This window comes from Homarus americanus, unplaced genomic scaffold (assembly GCF_018991925.1).
Source record: "Homarus americanus isolate GMGI-L3 unplaced genomic scaffold, GMGI_Hamer_2.0 scaffold38393, whole genome shotgun sequence".
Lineage (NCBI taxonomy): Eukaryota > Metazoa > Arthropoda > Malacostraca > Decapoda > Nephropidae > Homarus > Homarus americanus.
The window spans coordinates 1,118,817-1,143,631 of NW_024719307.1; the positions used below are offsets into that span (position 1 = coordinate 1,118,817).

Here is a 24,815-nt window from a genome sequence, read left to right on the forward strand (position 1 = left end):
GAAGGGGTAAGGAGAGGAGGAGGGAAGGGAAGGGGTAAGGGAGGGGAGGGAGGGGATTAAAGCTGTGTGTGTGTGTGTGTGTGTGTGTGTGCGTGTGTAGGCAAGTGTGTGTGTGTGTGTGTGTGTGTGTGTGTGTGTGTGTGTGTGTGTGTCCTGCTGGTCATCTTACCCTCACCCTCTTGGTTGGTGTCAGTTTCAGGAAAGTCTCGTATCGACCGACAAGAATTCTGATGCAACAACTTTCTGGTTCCAAGTATTCTGACTTACTCCACTGCTGGGCGAGACACAAGACTCTATTTCCCATGATGACTTAACTGAGACACACACACACACACACACACACACACACACACACACACACACACACACTCACAATGGATCAGTCACCGCTCGAGGGAAAGTATCTTGTGAATAAACTTTAAATATGAAGTAAGATGTGATGAGAAAGATAAGTTATGAAAAAAGGAAGAGGATATATCAGTAGGTATCCTTCTAACGTAACACCACACTACACTACACTACACTATACTACACTACACTACATACTACACACTACACTACATACTACACACTACACTACACTACACACTACACTACACACTACACTACATACGACACTACACTACACTACACACTACACTACACTACACACTACACTACACACTACACTACATACGACACTACACTACACTACACACTACACTACATACGACACTACACTACACTACACACTACACTACATACGACACTACACTACACTACACACCACAGGACACCATAAGCAAACACACGACACTTTAAACAGATACAGGACAGCTTAAACTAACAGAAGTCAATAGGTAACGGACGACAACAGGTAACATAAGGCAACAGGTAACACGATAACAGGTAACATAAGACAACAGGTAACACAAGGCAACAGGTAACACATGAAAACAAGTAACATAAGACAACAGGTAACATAAGGCAACAGGTAACACGATAACAGGTTACATAAGACAACAGGTAACACATGATAACAGGTAACACACGTCAACAGGTAACATAAGGCAACAGGTAACACGATAACAGGTTACATAAGACAACAGGTAACACATGATAACAGGTAACACACGTCAACAGGCAACATAAGGCAACAGGTAACACGATAACAGGTTACATAAGACAACAGGTAACATAAGACAACAGGTAACACATGATAACAGGTAACACACGTCAACAGGTAACATAAGGCAACAGGTAACACGATAACAGGTTACATAAGACAACAGGTAACACATGATAACAGGTAACACACGTCAACAGGCAACATAAGGCAACAGGTAACACGATAACAGGTAACATAAGACAACAGGTAACACATGATAACAGGTAACACACGTCAACAGGCAACATAAGGCAACAGGTAACACGATAACAGGTTACATAAGACAACAGGTAACACATGATAACAGGTAACACACGTCAACAGGCAACATAAGGCAACAGGTAACACGATAACAGGTTACATAAGACAACAGGTAACACATGATAACAGGTAACACACGGCAACAGGTAACAGATGACATCAGGTAACAGACGGCAACAGGTAACAGACGACAACAACAGGTAACAGACGACAGCTGAGGGCCGGGTGTGGCAGCTGATCTGACTGTCAGCGGCTCTCGCGTTGCATCATCGCTGGTTCTCATGGTCCGCCTGCGCACCACCACATCCGCCGCCGCCTCCACCACTCGGGGGGGACAATATCGATTTTGCTAATGTCTTCCAAATCTCTAATCTCCCATAGAGTTGATGATGTTGAACTGACGTAAAAGAGACGACCTTGAAAGTACGTCACGAAGGAGGCATTTTTATAGTAAACAGATAATTTCTTATTATCTGTTCTAAGATAATGACTCTAGTGGTAGTCTTGTTTAGCATTTGTTTTATTTGTTTATTATCAGTTGTTTGTGTTTTGTATAGTTGCTTGTAACACAATTATATAATGACAACATGGTACAGTGTTCTTTCTAGATACGCTATACATACTAGTGAGGGCGTGTGGGGGAGGGGGGTGCGCTTGGCAGCTGGTGAATGCAATGTGTGGAGGCGACTGAGCCACGCGGCTTCGCTCTGTTTACATTTGGCGTTGGTTGCGAGGAGACGTGTACACCGCGACGTCCTGGCGCGGCCCTACAGCCTCCTGCACCTGCAGTCTCTTTAATCATTTTGCTCAAGTGCGTTGCCCTCACCACCAGCTCAAGGTAGATACTTTTAGTGGTAGTAACTGAGGGTGAGTGTGTATAGGTGGAAGAGGTTTATCAAGTGCATAACATATAGAAATATAACTTATCCGCTGAAAGTGAGTTTGGTGTGTACGAATTATTCATGATTTATTTAATTACTGTATATTGGGTTGTGTGTGTGTGTGTTACTCTATGGGACAGTGGTATAATTTCTACAGCATCCCAACGTTTATACAGTACACTGGTGGCGCGAGGGGGATACGACCCACGGATGTATGCTAAGTTTTTCTTCTAGTATAAAGATAAACCGCACTAATATAATGTTTAGGTGTGATGGTTTAGTCTTGCTGTATAAGAATGTTTGTAACAGTGAAGATGATTGATGTAAATAAACCCCAGGGAGGAATTAGTGGGAGTAAGATCAAACACGTGTGGTGATGTACTACGAGCTGGGAGTGTGTGTGTGTGTGTGTGTGTGTGTGTGTGTGTGTGTGTGTGTCAGGGGAAAAATTGCGTTAGAGTATGTGAGGGTGTGTGAGATCCCCCGCCACACACACACACATTGGCTTCTTGTCATCCTAGCTATCATGATCGTCCACCACAGGTTCAGTAAATGTAATGTACAGATTTAATGTAGGAGTGAGGTGACCACTTACCTTACCTGTACCTCTCTCTCTCTCTCTCTCTCTCTCTCTCTCTCTCTCTCTCTCTCTCTCATCAACCTGCCAGTTCAGCATCCTGTCCTAATATCCTCCTCATTGGGTGTTGCATCATTTCCTCATTACTGTTTTGTTTTACTGAAGCGGACAAGTTTAGCCTCATTCATTATACATCTTTGTCACGAGTAAGCAAGACCCTTCGCTTCACTTAACACACACACACACACACACACACACACACACACACACACACAGAGTTCATCATTAGAATAATTAATTTTTTATTATTTTTTTTTTATTTACATTGACTAAATAAATTGTTGCCAACGTTAGAATAATTGAACATTAAGTATATAAAGTGTTGCCAAGGTTGACTATTTTTGCGTCTTGAGTCTATATAGCAAGACTCGCTAAGTGGTGTTTACTCGCTACATTTTCTCGCTAATTACTGCACTATATAATGATTTACCTCAACTGTGCCAACGTGGAAGGTCTCTCACACAACTGACTGAATCACTTATGTAGAATTGAGTTAGGTTAGATACAGGCACATTAATTCTTGATGTTCCTAAGTCCATCACGCCGCCTGCCTCTGAGTTATGAACGCATCCTCCCTGCCTCATCGCGGTCTTGGATATGATATTACGACACGGTTTTGTCCAGGCTGATTGTGTTGATGGTTTAGCCTCGTGTTAGGTGTAGTTTTGACCAGACAGGATCCTCGGTCAGCCATATACTGGACAAAATACCATCATGCTATTTCCTACTGGACAGAATATCATCATACCATTTCCCACTGGACAAAATACCACCATACCATTTCCCACTGGACAAAATACCATCATACTATTTCCCACTGGACAGAATATCATCATATCATTTCCCACTGGACAAAATACCATCATACCATTTCCCACTGGACAGAATGCCACCATACCATTGTTCTTCATGACCTAATTCTCTTCTCTTCAGGCCAAGGGAGGGGGGGTAGGTTAGGTTAGGTTAGGTTAAGTTAAGTTGGGGTAAGTTAGGTTGCGTTAAGTTACGTCAAGCAACACACACACACACACACACACACGCACACACAGATAAACAAACAGACACAAACAGACTGACAGACACACACACAGGGAGCATTGTGGTGTAACCACCCTGGATGTGATTAGGTAAGGGAGGAAATAGGTGCTTAACAATACAACAAGCTCCCCCCCCCCTTGCTAGGTGAGGGGTAGTTGGTGCTTGTTTAAGGGGAAGTGAGGACAGGGGGAGGTTATGTGAGTCAGGGGGAGGTTGTGTGAGCCAGGGGGAGGTTGTGTGAGTCAGGGGACGTTAGTGAGTCAGGGACGTTGTGTGAGTCAGGGGAGGCTGTGCAGTGGGGGAGGTTGTGTGGGAGTCAGGGGAGGCTTGGAGTCAGGGGAGGTTGTGTGGAGCTGGGGGAGGTTGTGTGAGTCAGGGGAGGTTGTTTGAGCTCAGGGGAGGTTGTGTGAGTCAGGGGGAGGCTGGGGAGTCAGGGGGAGGTTGCGTGGAGTCAGGGGAGGCTAAAGTGAGCTCAGGGGGAGGTTGTGTGAGCTGGGGGAGGCTGTGTGAGTCAGGGGGAGGTTGTGAGCTGGGGGAGGCTGTGTGAGCCAGGGGAGGCTGTGTGAGCTGGGGGGAGGCTGTGTGAGTCAGGGAGGCTGTGAGTCAGGGGAGGTTGTGTGAGTCAGGGGGAGGCTGCTTGAGCTGGGGAGGTTGTGTGAGTCAGGGGAGGTTGTGTGAGTCAGGGGAGGTTATGTGAGTCAGGGGAGGTTGTGTGAGCTCAGGGGGGAGGTTGTGTGAGTCAGGGGAGGTTGTGAGTCAGGGGAGGTTGTGTGAGTCAGGGGAGGTTGTGTGAGTCAGGGGAGGTGTGTGAGTCAGGGGAGGCTGTGTGAGTCAGGGGAGGTTGTGTGTGGAGTCAGGGGAGGCGTCCAGTTGGTGCTTGGACTAAACGAAAAGAAACAGAGGTCGTCAGCTGCTGCAGTGTATAGTGTGTGTGTGTGTGTGTGTGGGGGTGAGCAGGTGGTCAGTGGTACCCCTAGACCACACTCACACACACTTGACACAGAAGATTGAACCCACCAACTGTTATGTGACAACCTCTGAATGGGTCACTTAAACTACGACACAAACACGAGGGCAAGTAGAAGATTGTACAAATTGGACTAACACTCAACCGTAACTAAGTGTTTCCTCTAAGTCCTTGATGATGGAAATAATTTAACGTCGGAACATGAAAGTGTGTGTGTGTGTGTGTGTGTGTGTGTGTGTGTGTGTGTGTGTGTGTGTGTGTATTGGCGGTACAACATACGTGTCCTGAGGCATCAACAAGAAATAATAGTGTTCAAGATGGTGTAAAGAAAGAGGGGAAGAGTGGAACAAAACTTGCTTGTAACTGCAGCTGACGCGGTTCATTAATTCAGTAAAACTCAAAGGCGTAAAACATTATGTATTCTAGGTAGAGTTTCGGTACAGAGTCGACTCCATACTGGCTCTCAGCTGATGTCTCAAGACGTGGGAGAGAGAGAGTTAGTTATATACAGTACAGTCGCCTGCACTTAGACCTGGTACAGCGGTTGGTGAGTTTTGTGAGACGTGGCAACTCTGTGTTTGTTTACATCGTATTAAAACTCCCATAATGGCCCTAAGGAACCTCGTAATAGTAGCCAGAGTATGGATGCTAGATAAACATTCCACAGAGTTGCCACATCTCACAAAACGTGCCAGACACTGTACCAGGTATAAGTAAAGGCGCCTATACATGCCCTCATTACCCCAGTTGACACAGTCGTCTCACGTACGACCTTCACTGTAACGACTAGTGACGACCTTATTCAAACATTACGATATAAAATACCAATATTATTAAAAGCAATGATAATTATAATAACAATGATAATAATGATAACAAAAATAATGAAAACAACAACAATGATAACACTACATAAACACAGGATCAGGCACACACACACACACACACACACACAACTATACCTCCCAGGCCTAATGAATATTAACTTAGTACCTGACATACACGTCTACCTGAGATGCCACTTAGAATGCGGATAATGAGATATTGACTGAAGTTAAACAAACAAATATGTGTGACCTTGCCAAGTCCTTCACATTCATTACAGAAAGACTAACACACACACACACATATACACACACACACACACACACATATATATACACACACACACACACACATATACACACACACACACACATGCACATACACACACACACACACACATACACACACACACACACACACACACACACACACATACACACACACACACACACATATACACACACACACATACACACACACATACACACACACACACACACACACACACACACACACATATATACACACACACACACACACACACACACACACACACACACACACACACACACACATACACACATATACAGACACACACACATACAGACACACACACACACATACACACACGCACACATACAGACACACACACACAATTCTGTCTAGTGTTGAGTAAACGTGTGTGTGTGTGTGTGTTTACAGTGAGGCAGCGAGAGGCAGTATGGTAGGTAGGTGAGGCAGCAAGTGAGGCAGCGTACAGGAGGCAGCGAGAGTTATGGTAGGTACAGTGAGGCAGCGAGAGGCATTATGGTAGGTACAGTGAGACAGCGAGAGGTAGTGTGGTAGGTACAGTGAGGCAGCGAGAGGTAGTATGGTAGGTACAGTGAGGCAGCGAGAGGTAGTATGGTAGGTACAGTGAGGCAGCGAGAGGTAGTATGGTAGGTACAGTGAGGCAGCGAGAGGCATTATGGTAGGTACAGTGAGGCAGCGAGAGGCTTTGCGATAGATGTTTGGTACAGTAAGTAAACCACAAAGAATTACTGTATCTGCTTTATATTAGTGCCATAAAGTTTGCTCTCATAACACCACGGACAGAACGGGTGAACGGATCTTATTTCAGTTCCGTCCGTACGTACGTGTATCCTGTCCGTGTTAACAAGTGTACGTGAGAACTTCCATGGCAGGACAATGGAAGTTTATTATTATTATTATTATTATTTTTTTTTTATTATTATTATTATTATTATTATTATTATTATTATTATTATTATTATTATTATTATTATTATTATTATTATTTTCTAAACATATACAATACATTATAAGTATATGTATGTTCGTTATACATTTTCACAGTTTGTTTTAAGTTTTGAGTCTGTCGTCACTCGGAGGGGGGGGGGGGTAGACTGTCTTGCGATCCTCTCTGATATATCTCAATTTATCATTATTTTTTTACTATAATCGCCTACGTTGTTGTGTACAGATTAATGGAAGACAGGAGAGAGAGAGAGAGAGAGAGAGAGAGACACACCACCTGCAGTGCTTCTAAGACATCGGGGAGGTCAAACACCGGGCTATAGTCGACGGTAACTGGCGATAATCAGCACAGTCTATCTATAACTGTAGTGTAGAGCCTCCCGTCCCTGGCACCCGTGATTGTTGCTACTGGGGACAATGTGAAGTGTCAGAACAAGTCGTTACCTTAATCCTTTGGCCGGTAAGGGTGGCCAGGACACAGGGGTCAGTGGCCAGGACAGGGGTCAGTGGCCAGGGGGTAGAATTCTCCAAGGCTCGTGTGATAAAGCTTCTAATACGTAAACCTAAAAATAATATCAACATTTCTCTGACTTAATAAATACCTTCACTTCGCCAAGAATCTTTAAGTAGAAATAATCACGTGATGGTATTGTTGTCGTGTCCATGGTCACTTCTACCTAACTGTTTACCATTATACCTCCACATACCGTCTACCTGTCGCATATTAGCAGTGTGAGGAGTGAAGGACGCCAGGTAGCTCCCCCCGCCCTTCCTGGTCATGTGGACGGCAACAATGCTTAAGGAATTATCAAGAAGGCCAACCACACCCCCAGCACCACCTTCAACAGTTATCAAACCAAGTCATATAGTTTAGACGAGGTCACCGCCAGTTAGTAGCTACAATTTCCTTCACAGTCATTAAAACTTGTCACTATATTGTACAGTGTTGTCGCATAGTGAGTGTGAGAGGTGAGGGAGGGGGGGGGACACGGGGGGGTGGTCAGGGCGAGGCTTCTTATATGATGTTAAAAATACTCTCGACTGTCCTTGTTCTTCACTACGCTTGCTGTCACTCTCGCCTCCCTATAGGAAATTATTAGATGAGTGTCAGGAGGGGCCGAGAAACAGGTGTCAGCGCTGTCAGCATATTCCTTACACTTTGTCAGCTGAAGAGACACATGAGCCTCGATAACAATTTAAGAATATAATACAATATTATATTCTCATCATGGCAACATATCTAACCTATTGTAATACCTCCTTAGTGTTTACATCGGTTATAACACGTTTTGGTTTCTACTTCAAAATCTTCGTATCTGCTCACTCATGTTGACGTTTGTAGCTTAGGTTACAACGAGAACCAGTCTAGAAGAGTTCACCCTACAGTAGGTCGTCCTCCTCAACACACACACACACACACACACACTCTCTCTCTCTCTCTCTCTCTCTCTCTCTCTCTCTCTCTCTCTCTCTCTCTCTCTCTCTCTCTCTCTTCCGGGTGAGACTAAGAGCTTGAGGTAGACAACTGTGGTCTTGGTAGGTTGCATTATGTTGCTCTTTCCACGACATTTCATGCAAGCAAACTTTCCCTCAACTCTTCTGCCATGTGACTGTTGCATCTCTCATCACCTTCGTCTCTCAGGCTGCCGGAAGACTCATCACAGTGCTGGAAGGTCTTATGTGACTCCAGCCTCCCGACCCAAACTATAGAGGGATGGAAGTATAGAATAGTAGATGTTTAAACTATAAGTGATGATTAACTGTGATTTACGGCCGCTGCTACACACACACACATACATACACACACACTCTACACTACAATGGTCCGCCTCGTTGGCTCTACACTGAAGCAACACTACACCTACGCTAAGATGCCCTGACCCTCGACTTAGTATAGTGAGTCAACACACACACACCACAATAGATATGTTATTTTTATAGACTGTCATCACTGTTTTAGTCGTTCGTAAAAAGCTGTTTATTCTGGGCTACAAATTGTTTACGTTTTTAGAATTAAGGTCAATGGTACTTAAACTCATTATTAAACGTTAGTAATTGACCTTGTATCATGATGACCCGAAGTAGCATAAAGACCAAGCTTGAACAGGCATGGTGAAGGACCTTGTTAGGGAAGGTTAGAAAGGCCAAGGCGTTGACTCCTAGATAGATATTGCATCATACACTCGATTATGTTAATTGGTACAGACTCACTGTTGTATTTTTTTCATTTTTTCTTCACATAATTAGATCATGAGTCAAATATTTCACCACTTTACAAATAGTGGTGAAGGCCACTAAGGGAGCGGTGATATAAACAGAGTAGTGGCGTAGGTGGTGGTGACCTTCCCGCTCTCTAGTCTGGTAAACAACATTTCCTACATACTGGGTCGTCGCCCTGTTGTGTAGGTCTTGCTTTACATCCTGTGCTTCAACAACTGAGGTATATAAGCGTGTGCACTAAGTCCCTTCACACACTAGCCAATAACTAGTAATAAGGTTACAGTATACAGTATATTTACATACTGTCAGTTAACCTCACACCGCGATGGATAATTTTTGAAAAACAATATTGATCGATACCTGAGCTTATTGATGTGAGTGTGGCGGACCAAATAAGTGAGGAAATGTGATTAAACGTGAAGAGAAAAGCTGGCTGAGGGAACGAGGAACAGTCGGATACGTGCCAGCATCTACCGCTCGTCCGGGACCATTTTGGCGCCAATTTTGGTAGAGCGAGTGTGATGTCAGAGGGGTGTACGCGGCTGATACTGTTTGGGTGATAGTGCCTGAGATCTCATCTTAACTCCTGGTATCTGGGCAAAATTTACCGAGGGAATGTTGCTCTAAGCCTTTACTTGATCAAATCGTGACACACACACACACACACACACACACACACACACACACAGCATCTTCAAGTGTTTGTGACATATTTACAGTGGCTCAGTTATTACCAAACACCGCACGTCGTTGTAATAGGTGCGACCCTTCGTCAGTAGCTCGCAGAACAGAACCTCACGTCACTGTAGGTGTTCAGTAGGTAACGACCCTCCTTCAGTAGCAGGCAGCAGGGACCTACACTCATGACAAGCAGTGTAGGGGCAGGTAGAGCAGATGGTGACACAATATGGTGATAGTGGTGTATTGCTACTGGTGATGGACTGGTGGTGACTGGTGAAAAGGATGGTTGCAATAGTGGTGATTGTATTGAGGGCTGCGTGGGCTTAAGGGGGTCTCCGTGGGTTTAAGGGTACCATTGGTTTAAGGGCTCCATGGGTTTGAGGGCTCCATGGGTTTGAGGGCTCCATGGGTTTGAGGGCTCCATGGGTTTAAGGGCTCCATGGGTTTGAGGGCTCCATGGGCTTAAGGCCACGTCAGGTTAAGGGTGACAGGGTCCGTCCAGTAATCAATAGACTTCGGGTACATTATCAGTGCTTATGTCCGTCTGTGTCGAGGGGAGAAACTTGATGGATAGGTAAACATACTGCACCACGGGACAGTGACACCACAGGCAGTGCGGAGTGACACCACGGGGCAGTGACACCACGGGCAGTGACACGGGACGGGACAGTGACACCACGGGGCAGTGACACCACGGGGCAGTGACACCACGGGGCAGTGACACCACGGGGCAGTGACACCACGGGGCAGTGACACCACGGGCAGTGACACCACGGGGCGGGGACAGTGACACCACGGGACAGTGACACCACGGGGCAGTGACACCACAGGACAGTGACACCACGGGACAGTGACACCACGGGACAGTGACACCACGGGCAGTGACACCACGGGCAGTGACACCACGGGGCAGTGACACCACAGGACAGTGACACCACGGGACAGTGACACCACGGGGCAGTGACACGGGGCAGTGACACCACGGGACAGTGACACCACGGGACAGTGACATCACGGGACAGTGACACCACGGGGCAGTGACACCACGGGGGGCAGTGACACCACGGACAGTGCCACGGGACAGTGACACCACGGGGCAGTGACACCACAGTGACACCACGGGACAGTGACACACACGGGGCAGTGACACCACGGGGCAGTGACACCACGGGGCACTGCTGACTGACTGACTGACTGGGTGGTTGAGTAAATTATTAACATGAGTCTGTTCTGGTTCTCCATAGAGGACCAATGACAGCCTTACCCAGTGTTAAGACGGTTAGGACGGTTAGGACAGAGTTAAGACAGTGTTAAGACGGTTAAGACAGAGTTAAGACAGTGTTGAGACGGTTAGGACAGTGTTAGGACGGTTAGGACAGAGTTAAGACAGTGTTAAGACGGTTGGGACAGTGTTACTACAGAGCTAGGACAGGGTTTGGACAGAAGAGAACTAGGGTCACATAGGACACCTTCACACATCTTACACATGACCCAAGAGGCAACGGGGACCGGTGGTAGAGTGGTACCGTTCTTGCCTCGCAAGCGAGATGTCACGGGTTCGATTCCCGGGCCAGTGGAAGTTGTTTGGACATATACTTCCTAGCCCCCATTAGTCCCTGTTCACCTAGCAGTAAAGTAGGTACCTGTTGTAAGTCGAAAGTTGCGAATTCGTATTCAGGGAGTTGTTGGAGCTTCCAATAACTTGATGACATAAACCATTGACTCTTCAGGCTTCTACGCCCTTGACTCTTCAGGCTTCTACGCCCTTAACTCATGAGACATAAAGGCAAGCATGAACTTAGCATGCTTCCCTGTTGGGCGCTGTAAACGCTTCTGCGCTTCACCTTACACAAGGATGTAGGAGAGTGCCCAATAAAAAAAAAAAAGAGGCAACTGAAGACTGTAGTCGCTGTAGTGAAGGTCAAGAGACGCTAAACCTGCCTACTGTACGGGGCCCTGACAGCTCTGTACTGTACGGGGGCGGGGGAGACACGCGTAGAGTGAGGTGACAGATAAAGAGAGTGTAAAGTTAAGGAAATAGAGAGAGAGACAGACAGACATAGAGCGAGCGAGAGAGAGAGAGAGAGTGAGCGGTTGCGTGTCCCCCGGGGGCCCCCTCCCACACACACACACACACACACACGCACACCGTGAGTCGGATATAACCAGTACAAACCAGTTACACTGTCAGCCGGACCCGGGAAAGTTTCTCTCTCTCTCTCTCTCTCTCTCTCTCCAGCACACACACACACACACACACACACACACACACACACACACACATACACACACACATTAAGTAAACTCAGGTAAGTGCAGTAAAATATTTATCGAAAATCAATACCTATGTGAGATAAAAGAGACCTACGTGAAGGAAGGAAGGAAGGAAGGAAGGAAGGAAGGAAGGAAGGAAGGAAGGAAGGAAGGAAGGGGGAAGAGTAAGAAGGGAAGGAAGAAAGGAGGAGGGAAGGAATAAAGAGGGGGGGAAGGGAAAAGAGGGAACGAAGGAAGGGAAAGGAGGGGACGATGAAAGGGGAAGAATGAAGGCAGGAAAGGAGAGGAAGGATGATAATGGAAGGAAGGAAGGAAGGATGATGATGATACTCTTTAACCAGTGAAGAGGAGGAGTGGTGAAGCAGCTTTAAGTGTGTCGACGGAGGCCACTGCCACCACTACTGCTGATGGTGGTAGTGGTGGTAGTGATGGTGGTAGTAGTAGTAGTGGATGGTGATAGTTGTGGTTGGTGATAGTGGTAGTAGTAGCAGTAGTAGTGGTTGGTGATAGTGGTTGGTGATAGTCGTAGTCCGTGGACAAAAGTTTCTGTGCTAGTGAGTCAAGGTCAAGACCAGTCTGGCTCTTACTGTACAATGAAGTCTTCTTAATTGTCGTCTAAACTAATTTGTTATTACTATGATAATAACTTCTTCCACACACACACACACACAGTCACACACACACACACACACAGTCACACACACAGTCACACACACACACACAGTCACAGTCACACACACACAGTCACACACACACACACACACACACAGTCACACACACACACAGTCACACACACACACAGTCACACACACACACAGTCACACACACACACACACACACACAGTCACACACACACACACACACACAATCACACACACACACACACACACACACAGTCACAGTCACACACACACAGTCACACACACACACAGTCACACACACACACACACAGTCACACACACAGTCACACACACACACACACACACACACACAGTCACACACACACACAGTCACACACACACACACAGTCACACACACACACACACACACACACACAATCACACACACACACACACACACAGTCACACAGTCACACACACACACACACAGTCACACACACACACACATACACACACACACACAGTCACACACACACAGTCACACACACACACACACACACACACACACACACACACACACACACAATATCTTAACGTGAAAATGTTTGCCAAGGCGCTCAGATCATTCCTATGTTGCAGGCAGTATGACCCGTGTGGATCTCTCGCTGGTCAGCACGACAGGGGAGGTAATCGGTGAACACAAGCCCAGCGAACACGTGGAGCCTCAGGAACCTCACCCTAAGTCCCTCTTGCTGGACCCAGAAGCCCACCAGCCACACCCTCTACAGGAAGGTACGCACGTCAAACTGGTCTGCATATGATACGAAGATATATAGAAAACTTGTTTATACTCTTGTGAGGTATCCTATTTCACACACACGCACACACACACACACACACACACATGACTGGCAGCAGGTCTGGTTGGCAACTGATCATACAAAAACTGAACGTCAGACTTACGATAAATTACGAGATTATTTATTTTTCTTTTTTTTCGTCTTTTCTTTTTTTTTTTCTTTTTTTTTTTTACTGAATAATATACTGTAAACACCGACGCCTGTATGACATTATCCCCGGTACACTTGACAATGAATGCATGATAAAGTTTGGTTAGGTCAGGTTGTTATAATAGATACGAGGTTGGATTAAGTTGCAGTAGAGACAAATGGACAGACGGTAGATAATATTATGAATGTTATGTTTCTCTCGTGGCCGCAGGAGGATGTTGGCAGGTGCGGTACACGTTTGCTATCCTGGGTCTGGTGGGGATAGCTCTCATGTACGCTATGAGGGTCGTCCTCTCCATTGCTATCGTCGCCATGGTGGGCAGCAGGTCTCACCACCACCACTCTAACACCACCACCACCACCACTGAGGAACTGGCCAATGTCTGTCCTAATCCAGACACCAACGCCACCAATAAGGACAATCTCTTGGTATGTTGTCTCCATCTCTCCACCATCACCACCATACCCACCACCACCACACCAGCACCTCACCACCACACCACCACCTCACCACCACACCACCACCACACCAACAACACACCAACACCACACCAGCACCACACCAAAGGACATATCATCAGCATAGAGACGAATATATCAAAAAATTTTGTGTGCTGGTGGACTTGAGTCAAGTGTTTTTAATCTTTTTTATCTGAGGAACACCGAGTACTTTATCTTAGACGGTCTGTTTGATAACTGTGAACGAGGAGTTCATTTTTTTTCAATTTAAATTGTTTATTCCTTGATAGAGGAAGCGGAATCTTAGTGCTGTCACTAGGTACCACTGCACAATGACACCAGAAGCATCTGGCAAGTGTGACAAGTATATACAGTATAAATATTATAAAGGGGCTTACTAAAGCCTAAGGAAGGAAGGAAGGATATTCCTTTAACACATAATCAATGTTATTTACAAAATATCTGGCCATTATGGGGAGGATCATCGTGTCTCCGTCAGGGGGTCGTGGAGTGGGGCAGGCGTCACGGAAGCGTTGTGTGTGGGGACATCTTAGGAGGTAGTGGATAAGGGTGCGGCTGTCGGGTCTTCTGCATAATGCACAAGAGCGTTGCTCAGGGGATGCGGGGATACCAATCTCCCAAGCAAAGTCATACCCAATGATGATACGGGCAGCAATCACGTCCCCTTTCCGCGACCCTTTCCCATAGACGTACGAGAGGTAACGAGGAGTTACAATCTAATGCTCACGAGGATTATCAACGATTTTTTAAAACTATTTCTAGATCACTGGCAAAGCTAATCAAGGAACCCAATTATGTTCATCGTCAATATGCCAACACGTCTGATCATTATATTCCCTCAAGCTGTGATTAATCCTGCAGGAGGGAGAGTTCGACTGGGACGAGACCATGCAGGGGGTGATCTTGGGGTCGTTCTTCTGGGGGTACATCGTGACCAACATCCCTGGGGGGCGGGCGGCTGAGTACCTGGGCGGGAAGATGGTGTTCGGGCTGGGTATTGTCCTGTCCGCCATTCTCACCATCCTCACCCCCATCTCCGCCAGGTCTTCTACCCCTCTCCTCATAGCCGTCAGAGTCCTAGGAGGTGTTGTTCAGGTGAGTCTTGTTACTGCCCAGGTGAGGGAAGTACCTTAAAACCTATCATCATTATTATTATTATTATTATTATTATTATTATTATTATTATTGGTGGTTAAACAGCTATGATTATAATTTATACCAGTAGTTAAACTCCAGCAGAAACAAGTGACAAGAATGACGTGTCGGCGGGGGATAAAGTGTGTGTGGGCGGAAGTACTACTGCCCTTACCTCACATCACTGACTTGTCTGCCCCCCTACACTGCCCCCCCACTGCCCCTCACTACCCCTACACTGTCCTCACTGCCTCACTGCCCACTGCCACTACCCCTACACTGCTGCCACCCCACTGTCCTGCCCCTACCCACTGCCCCTCACTACCCCCACTGCCCTCTGTCCATCACTGTCCCACTGCCCTCACTACCCCTCACACTGCCTCCAACTACCTCTACACTGCCCCTCACCACCCCCCACACTGTCCATCACTGTCCTTCACTGCCCCTCACCTCCCACTGCCTCCCCACTACCCTACACTGCTCCCACCACCCTACTACACTACACTGCTCCCACCCCACTGCTGCCTCACTGCCCCACTCCCCCATTGCCTCATACTGTGGTACTAACGCGCTTATTCGTGTATTAGTGTAGTACTATAGCGGTTGTCTGTGTTTATCTGTTCCTTTATAATAAGTTACACCGCTCTGAATATCTTGTGCATTGTTCTATCTCTCTCTACGAATACCTGTGGTCACCTGAAGATTAGCCCCCCACAGTTTACTTAACCTAACCTAACCTAAACATCTTTACACTAACCAACCCCAACTTAACCTAACCACACCACACTAACGCTAACCTAGCCATCCTAAAACTAACTTCAAGCAACTTAACCTAAACGAAACTTAACCTAACCACACCACACTAACGCTAACCTAACCATCCTAAAACTAACCTAAACGCAACTTAACCTAAACGCAACTTAACCTAACCTAAGCACCTTCAGGTATAGCTTTTGGGGGTTAGTTAATCATGAGGTGAAATAAACTTATAGAGAGAGAGATGTGTTAATCTATACGTTACCCCCTCAATTGGTCAGCTTCAAGGAAAGTTACGCATCTCTCTTAAAGTCTCAGCCTTCGTGAAAGTCAACAAACAAGTGCTCTCATGTTGGCTGGTGACGGACGCTCCCTCCCTGGTCCATAAACTCTCCGGGGTCTGGGCGCCAAATTTCACCACACAACCTTTTCAAAATGTGGTTGAAATTTTATGTATTTTTTTATATTTATTTTTTAATGAATTTAGTTACAATAAATGAGATATCGAAAGCGTGTTGTTGTGTTGGTGATTATTTAAGTGTGTGTGTTTGGGTGTTTGTTACAGGGTGTGTTTGTGTACTAAAGACGGGTGTTTGTTACAGGGTGTGGTTTTCCCGGCAATCAACTCTATGCTGGCTACCTGGATACCACCAGCTGAGAGGAGCAGATACAACACTATTGTTTATTCAGGTGAGTACAGGTGTGTGGTGGTGCAGGTGTGGTGGTGAGGGAGGGTGGTAGTGAGGGAGAAAGGTGTTGTTGGAGAGAGGGAGGTGGAAGATGGTGGTGAAGGGAGGAAGGTAGTCGTGGTAGTGGTGAGGGAGGGTAGTCAACATACACAACAGGTGATGTAGATTCACCTGGGAATTATTAATTTATGTGTTTACCTTTCATACCTCAGTAAACACCTGTCCTTCTGATATAACTGTATTTGATTATTTTATCCTGAAGTTTAAGTTTAGTAAAGGTCGTGACTCATGCTATCTTACTCCTGACGGTGTTCCTCCTACAGGTTTCCCGCTAGGTACTGTGGTGTGTTTACCTGTGGGAGGGTGGCTGTGTTCCTCGGGCTTCCTGGATGGATGGCCGGCACCCTTCTACCTGTTCGGTGGGTTAGGCCTGGTGTGGGGCGTGGCCTGGTTCCTGCTGATACATGACCGCCCTGAGAGACACCCTAGGATCTCCGCCAAGGAACTGGCTCATATCCAGTCCTTCCAACAGGATATCAAGAGGGCTGAGGTATACACACACACACACTAACTTCCATTCTATAATCTTGGGTATCTGTTCTGACTTGATTAACCTAGGCAATTAGTATATAAAACTGTATATTTTTTTTACTCCCGTGTGACTATCTGTAAAAGTAGGTTATCACTATATTTTGATTTATAAAGGAATATTTTACCTGGGTGTAGTGTTAATAAATCTCACCTCCACTGTACACCTGTAAGTCTTGTTTTAGATTCAATATTCTATAGTTATCAACACTTTTGAGAAATTATTATTAAACATTCTTTGGCTAATCATAAATAATATTCTTTACAAAATATACCTTGTGTTTCATGATAAAATTCAGTTTGTAGAAGAAATTTAATTGGAGTCTGGAGAAACTAACAGCAGCTGCCATCACAGGTCGTTGCTCTGCCATGGAAGGATATCTTCTTTTCGCTGCCTTTCTGGGGGCTGATGGCTGGCGCACTCGGCTTTGACTTCGGCTTCTACACTCTACTGACAGAACTGCCCACCTACCTCAAGAACATCCAGCACTTTGATATGAGTGAGGTAGGTTGAGAGGTGAGGTAGGTTGAGAGGTGAGGGAGGTTGAGAGGTGAGGGAGGTTGAGAGGTGAGGTAGGTTGAGAGGTGAGGTAGGTTGAGAGGTGAGGTAGGTTGAGAGGTGAGGTAGGTTGAGAGGTGAGGAGGTTGAGAGGTGAGGAGGTAGGTTGAGAGGTGAGGAGGTTGAGAGGTGAGGGAGGTTGAGATGTGAGGTATGTTGAGATGTGAGGTAGGTTGAGATGTGAGGTAGGTTGAGATGTGAGGTAGGTTGAGAGGTGAGGGAGGTTGAGAGGTGAGGGAGGTTGAGAGGTGAGGTAGGTTGAGGGGTGAGGTAGGTTGAGAGGTGAGGTAGGTTGAGAGGTGAGGTAGGTTGAGAGGTGAGATAGGTTGAGAGGTGAGGGAGGTTGAGAGGTGAGGGAGGTTGAGAGGTGAGGGAGGTTGAGAGGTGAGGTAGGTTGAGAGGTGAGGTAGGGCCATTAACCAGATGTAGGGTGAGGGAGGCAGGGCAGCTGGTCAGGGAGTGGTGACTAGCGGGAGACAGTGTTGTGTTAGGTCAACTAATATAAACACAGGATTTAAGATGGTCAGTTGATGTCTCTATTGCAGGAACTGAAGCTGAGTTTAAGTTATGTTTTGTAGCTTACAGTACTGTATTGAGTTTATTAATAGATTATTACGAAACACCAGAGATAAGGTAAGATAAGGCTAGAGTGACTCAGAAATAATAAAAGTCAGAGTTTTCTTTCAGATTTGAGTGACTACCGTTACTCCGAATCAATGTTGCTCGCTTTATTGCCATCCTTTACAACACTTTACAAATATTACTTCTATATTCTCCTTATGGTCTTCTGGAATATATTATAACATTTACTATAATCTATGATAAATTCTTCGTAAATTAACACATTGACTGATACTCCATGTTGTCTCTCTCCTCTAGAACGGCCTCATGTCATCGCTCCCCTTCCTGGCTATGTGGCTGTGGGGTTACTTGTGGGGCTCTATCATGGACCGACTCACAGCTGCTCACAAACTTTCCATTCTCAGCATCCGTCGTCTCTCCATGGCGCTGGGTAGGTGTTGTGCAGAGGGAAATAGAGAGAGAGAGAGAGGATGGATGGCAGAGAGAAAGGGATCAAGAGAGAGAAAGAGTAAGAATGTAAGAGAAAGATTGAGCAAAAGAGAGAGAATGTAAAATAGACAAAGTGGAAGAGATAGAGAGAGAGAAAACAAAAGAGGAGCGCGTCAATAATATCCTAATAATAAATCCTGATGAAGAAAATATAGAACACTTTCCTCGTGTCACCTTAGAGGGTTAACATAACACTTGTCTTGCAGCGATGTATGGACCGATGTTGGGGCTCGTGGTGATGTGTTTCGTCAACTGCAACACAACGCTGGCCATGGTGGTGCTGTGTGTGGCTGTGGGGGTCGGTGGTAGTGGTAATTGTGGTTTCCTCTGCTCTCACCAAGATCTGGCACCCAATTTTGCTGGGACGCTCCTGGGCTTCACCAATACTCTGGGGTCTTTCGCTGGCATCTTTGCTCCCATGATTACTGGACGCATCACTGAAGGAAATGTAAGTACTGTTGAGGAGGAGGAAGAGGAGCAGGAGGAAGAGGAGGAGCAGGAGGAAGAGGAGGAATAGTAAGAGGAGGAGCAGGAGGATAAATAGCCTTCCTTTGGGTTATGTGTTAGTAGTATATTCCTCCTTCTGCTGCCCCTTTTACAGCATATATCTAACCACGCCCCCGCCTCTTACTGTACAATATATACCTAACTACGCCCTCCTTTTTATACTGCCCTTTCTTTTATAGTGTTAAATATAGCCACACAACATTAATAACTTATTCAATAGTTCTCAACCTCTCTCAGGCTCTCCTTCATACTGTCAAGGAACATCAATACAAGGACTGAACCTTCTTAGTCGTGTTTTAAGTTCTTGTTGAGTCTTTTATAATTATTATGTTAATGCCATCTACTGTTTACACAATGACTCCAACTATATCTTCAGTATTTCCCTCCAAGATCTGTTTTTGGGGTTCATGTCTTGTTCAACCTTCTTCTTCTTCTTGGTTTTTATTATTCTTCTTGCTCCTTCTTCCTTTCTTCTTCTTCCATCTTCTTGCTCCTTCTTTTCTTCTACCCTCTTCTTCAACATCTTTATCCATCTCAGTATCTCTCTGTACGATGCTCACTTGTTTGTTTATCCTCATCTCTCACACTGTCTTGGTCCCTGCAGCAAACCCTGAGCGCCTGGAGGATGGTGTTCCTCATCACGGTGGCCATGTACCTCGTCACCAATACTCTCTACATTATCTTCATATCCAACAACGTCCAACACTGGAATGAACCCAAGACGAATAAAGGTAAGTAACTTGGTGTGTATGTAAGGTCTTGGCACTCTTACTCATTACTCCAACACATGAAGAGGGCTGACACATCCTCACTCTCCACTCCAGCACATGCGAATAGCTGACACATCCTTACTCACTACTCCACCACATGAGGACAGCTGACACACCCCTCACTCACTCCACTCCACCACATGAGGACAGCTGACACATCCTCACTCTCCACTCCAGCACATGAGGATAGCTGACACATCCTTACTCACTACTCTAGTACATTATAACAGCTGACACACGCTGACAATGCTTCATGATGTGCCACTGTCAGCTATGCATAAGTTAGGTACCTCCTCTTACATAAAGGTGTCTTGTTTATAATTAATATTTCATACCTGAATTATAATTATCTCCCACTCGTCTACATCACGTTATATAGGACTCATAAGACTCACATAATATATCATTAAGTTGTTTATGAGTCTAACTATTACTTAACCGAAGCTTCCCTCTGCTCTTAACGTCATTAACTCCTAAACAGATTTATTTCATGTAACTAATTTCATCATTGATCATCTTACAGAAGGCGTGGAGTACAACACAAGCCTGGAGACACGAGTGGCGCTGGTCCCAGATGACACCAAAGACACCCTGGTGCTGGAGAGTGACCGTGAAGAGTGTTAGGTCAGTGTGTGTGTGTGTGTGTGTGTGTGTGTGTGTGTGTGTGTGTGTGTGTGTGTGTGTGTGTCAAGGGACTTCTAGATATGTAGAACTCATATTCATCTTATCGTGAGTCATTTGTTTTCGTCACTCATCATCCATACATAGTGATACGTACAGTAGTGTGTTGAGCTTCATCCCGGCACAAGGATACATGTTCTTTACCATATCTATAACGTTAAGGTATATCAAGAATGTGTCAGGCACAAGCTCAGATGATAGGAAGCCTCCAGCGTGTAGTGGTAGTGTTGCTGAGTGAACGTGTTGCCGTGACGTAATGTAGAAAGTAGGATCACTTATTATGCTTCCAAAGATTGTGTCCTGACAGGTGTACAGCTACAGGGACACCATTATGTATTCTTGCTCCTCTACACCTGTACTAGGGATCTATAGTGAGCTTATTACAGTATTCAGGTTAAGGATAGTGGTGCTTACAGTATCAGTAGATGGCTGACCAGCTTACTGTAGTGATAAAATGAAAATTTATATGTTAGGAATTACTACACTGCCACAGTCTAGTGTAGCAGTGTGTGTGTGTGTGTGTCACGAGATGTGTCACCCAGACGACACAATCACCACCAGGAGTGTCACCCAGGCGACGCCTTCACCAGGGTAACCAGGCACGACCCTCCTGTAGTTCGCTGGACACCATTACTTCCACTGAAAAATTATCCTCCAGTCAATGTTATGATTTCCGTGGATATTCATACACTGTTCTTCCTTGTTCTTCACACATTGTTATTCTTTGTTCTTCAACACATTGTTCTTCCTTGTTCTTCATCATTTATAAGCCCACCATATAGTGTAGCTTAGTATGGACAAAATATCAATAGTTACGTGGGTTATGGCGTTACGTCTTCTGTCACAACCCTTCTGTTCACTGTGTTACCTGTACAGAGATGCTAGGTGGTGTGTGGTGGTGGGGGTCTAGTGGTTTGTGATCAATGTTCTACGACACATTCTACACTACACCACTCTATAACATACTCTACACCACACTCTCTAACATACTTTATACCACACTAAAACACCTCTACCACACACACTACAACACACACTACCATACTATCTAAGACACGCTACCACGCACTCTACAAACACACTAACTAACAGACTTTAGAGGTTGTACTGTATAACCTGTTTATACCTAAGGAACCTATAAATTAATATAGCTTTTGATATACTATGATATATAAAATAGCTAAACATATACACTACCAGTTATTTATGCCAGAGTGTTAAGGAAGGTAAAGCAAATTTTATGCTGTGTTGTCCTTCATAGTGAATTAGACACAGAAGTTTTTTTCATGTAATAGTTTGGTAAAAGATCATGGAAATTTTTATTATGAATGGATATTGAGGTGATAAGAGCTGACATTGTTGGCTTATGACTTTACCCTCATTGAGAACTGTATTTGGCGATTGTTTCTCTGGTTTATAATACCCAATATCCTCTTCCTAAGAGTTTGTACTACGTGATTACTGTATATTTTGACCTGATGTGTTTATGTGTGAGGTCATTCACTGTGTCTGTACTTGTTTTCCTGATGTTGAAATATTCCTTCAAGACCAACTTTTTCTTTGAGGGAATGTTTTTTGTTTTTTTTAACATGACACTTTATTTCAGTAAGTTCAGTTTGTTTCCTATTTAAAGATGTTTATACCTGTATCATAAAACATTTTCACACCTGAGTACACCTTGATAGTTAACATTCGTCTGATTCTAATGTTTGTTTACTCATCTCACCTGATGTAAACATTTTGCCCTTAGAACAAAAAAATAGCTTCTCTCATGTTATATTAGAACCAGTAACAGTTGAGCATCGAGCAATGTTATTACAGCTTCCGGTAACATGTCTTCCTTAGTTCCGGTAATAGGAGCCTTTTACACATTGGAGCTGTGTTTAGTGGAGGAGGCACGTAGCGACAAACGCCACTAGTTTACGATGGTTGGAGGGCATTGTCACACATCCTCTACACCAGTGACCAAGACACTTACAGATCTTCACTTGGGGACCAACACTTGGGGAGGGAGGAAGGTACTGCTAGACACGCACACAATATATTAGTTAGGCAGAAGGGCTCGAAGTGTTTAGTTTATAGTGTAAAATATTCTTCACGTTCGAGACTTCACCTTTGGACATCGTTTCATGTTTTAGTGGAAGATGAAGTGTGTGTGCGTGTGTGTCGTGGACAGACTCCTACACGCCACATCTGGGGAGGGGGGGGGGTTCACAGGTAAATAATCTCGCTTTTTTGAGGTTAGTGTAATATTTCATGACCTTGTATAGTGGATGGTGATGTTTGCCTCTGCGTCAGGTGAGTCTGTCTTAACACGTCTGTCATATGTGAGGAATTTAGGACAGCCCAAAAACTGAACATACTTAGAAATAAAGCTCTTGTGTTTCAGTATAGAATGTATAGTAATTACTTTTGTTTTAAGTGAAGGTAATATAAGTTCTTTTTGCCTTGAATTCAGGCGGACGAGTCAGAGATCAAGTTAAAATATACTTCTTTTTCCTGTCGTTCATCAGGTGGTAAAAATACTGTATTACTTTCTTAGTGTAGGAATATATTGACACCGTGGTAGAACATGTTTGTGCTGGTAACATGAACAAAGTGCCAAAGGTGAAAATGGTGTGATCAATATAATTATAATGGATAAATGTTCTTTGTTTTTTACTACTTGTTGAAGGTAAAGATCTGAGGCAGGTGACAGACAATGACAGTCTTGGTCGCCAGGTGTTAGGTTAAGTAATAACGAGAAATTTTTATACACAACAGTTCTGAGTAAAATACCCATTAAAGTATTTGTGAATAATGTAATTTTTTATGCTTAAGCAGAACTCACTCATGGTCTGATTAAAAACAAAAGCGTGTTACTACAGAGTTGATGATAATGTATGTGTGTGTGTGAAGTGTGATAGTTTGGTTACGTTGATTAGTGTGGTGAAGGGGCAGCGGTCTCTCGAGTAGTGTTTGTGACCAAAACCCATCAAAGTAGTGGTATAGTGAGTGAGGTGCCCTTGTCAACGAAACTCATCCTTGTAATTTTAAAACACTCCTTTCCCTTGGTGGGAGCCTTAGTGTTGACAGCGCTCGACAGGGAGATGTGGCTGTAAAACTAAATTATATTATTGGAATTAGTTCGTTTTACCGCCACACCTCCCCGTCGAGCGCTGTAACGAGGTGGTCTTGGCGTCGACGGAAAGGTGTGTTTAAAACTATACGTGAGTCACCCTCTTGGCCACAACTAAGTGAAGATTAACTAGTGTCTGATGGCTTTATTAAGTTTGGATAGTTTATGGTTGTAAGATATGTATATTTTTTATTTAGGGGGGGGAGGGAACCCTTTGTGAATATATATGATTATTTTTTAAAAGATTTGATAAAACATTGCGAATTACTGTGGCTTCGTATGCAACCCACTCATGTGACTCTGACAATATGACCATTTCACTAATGTATATAAAATTGACCAAGAAATATAATTGTAGATATAGAATATATACTAAATCAATTGTTTAGTTTTTATTGTCATCCTTCATACGTGTTAAAAGACTGGATAAGGGCTGTATTAACTGTAGCAACGCGTCCTGGTGAAAAGGTTCTGTCAGTCAGTCAAGGTGTGACCATTTTCTTGTGAGCTGTAGGAGATTGTATGCTGTGTGAGACTGGCTGATAGATTGGTTGACTGAGTGATTGAATGACTGGGTGACTAGCTTAGTTGTCTGACTGGTAGACTGGTTGTTTCACTGATTGGTAAACAACATGGGCGTCGAT

At 44.8% G+C, this 24,815-nt stretch overlaps 1 protein-coding gene across 2 annotated transcripts; it reads left to right on the top strand.

The window, feature by feature from the left end:
• The first annotated feature begins 2,093 nt into the window (after positions 1-2,093).
• LOC121859994 (sialin-like) lies at positions 2,094-24,553 on the top strand. Of its 2 annotated transcripts, none has more exons than XM_042356997.1 (11): positions 2,094-2,246; positions 13,448-13,600; positions 14,030-14,247; positions 15,160-15,393; positions 16,791-16,878; positions 17,201-17,427; positions 17,821-17,970; positions 18,904-19,036; positions 19,302-19,543; positions 20,207-20,333; positions 20,896-24,553. In XM_042356997.1, the coding sequence occupies exons 2-11, from the start codon at positions 13,453-13,455 to the stop codon at positions 20,994-20,996; spliced, it is 1,668 nt and encodes a 555-aa protein (XP_042212931.1). In that variant the 5' UTR covers positions 2,094-2,246; positions 13,448-13,452; the 3' UTR covers positions 20,997-24,553. The 2 variants fall into 2 exon arrangements, with proteins under 2 accessions (XP_042212931.1, XP_042212932.1); XM_042356998.1 differs by having other exon boundaries at positions 2,143-2,219.
• The last annotated feature ends 262 nt before the right edge of the window (positions 24,554-24,815 follow it).

Coding starts and splice junctions, on each gene's coding strand:
- LOC121859994 (XM_042356997.1), top strand. CDS start 13,453: ATGACCCGTGTGGATCTCTCGCTGGTCAGCACGACAGGGGAGGTAATC. Junction 17,428..17,820: donor AGGATATCAAGAGGGCTGAG/GTATACACACAC, acceptor CTGCCATCACAG/GTCGTTGCTCTGCCATGGAA. Junction 17,971..18,903: donor AGCACTTTGATATGAGTGAG/GTAGGTTGAGAG, acceptor TCTCTCCTCTAG/AACGGCCTCATGTCATCGCT.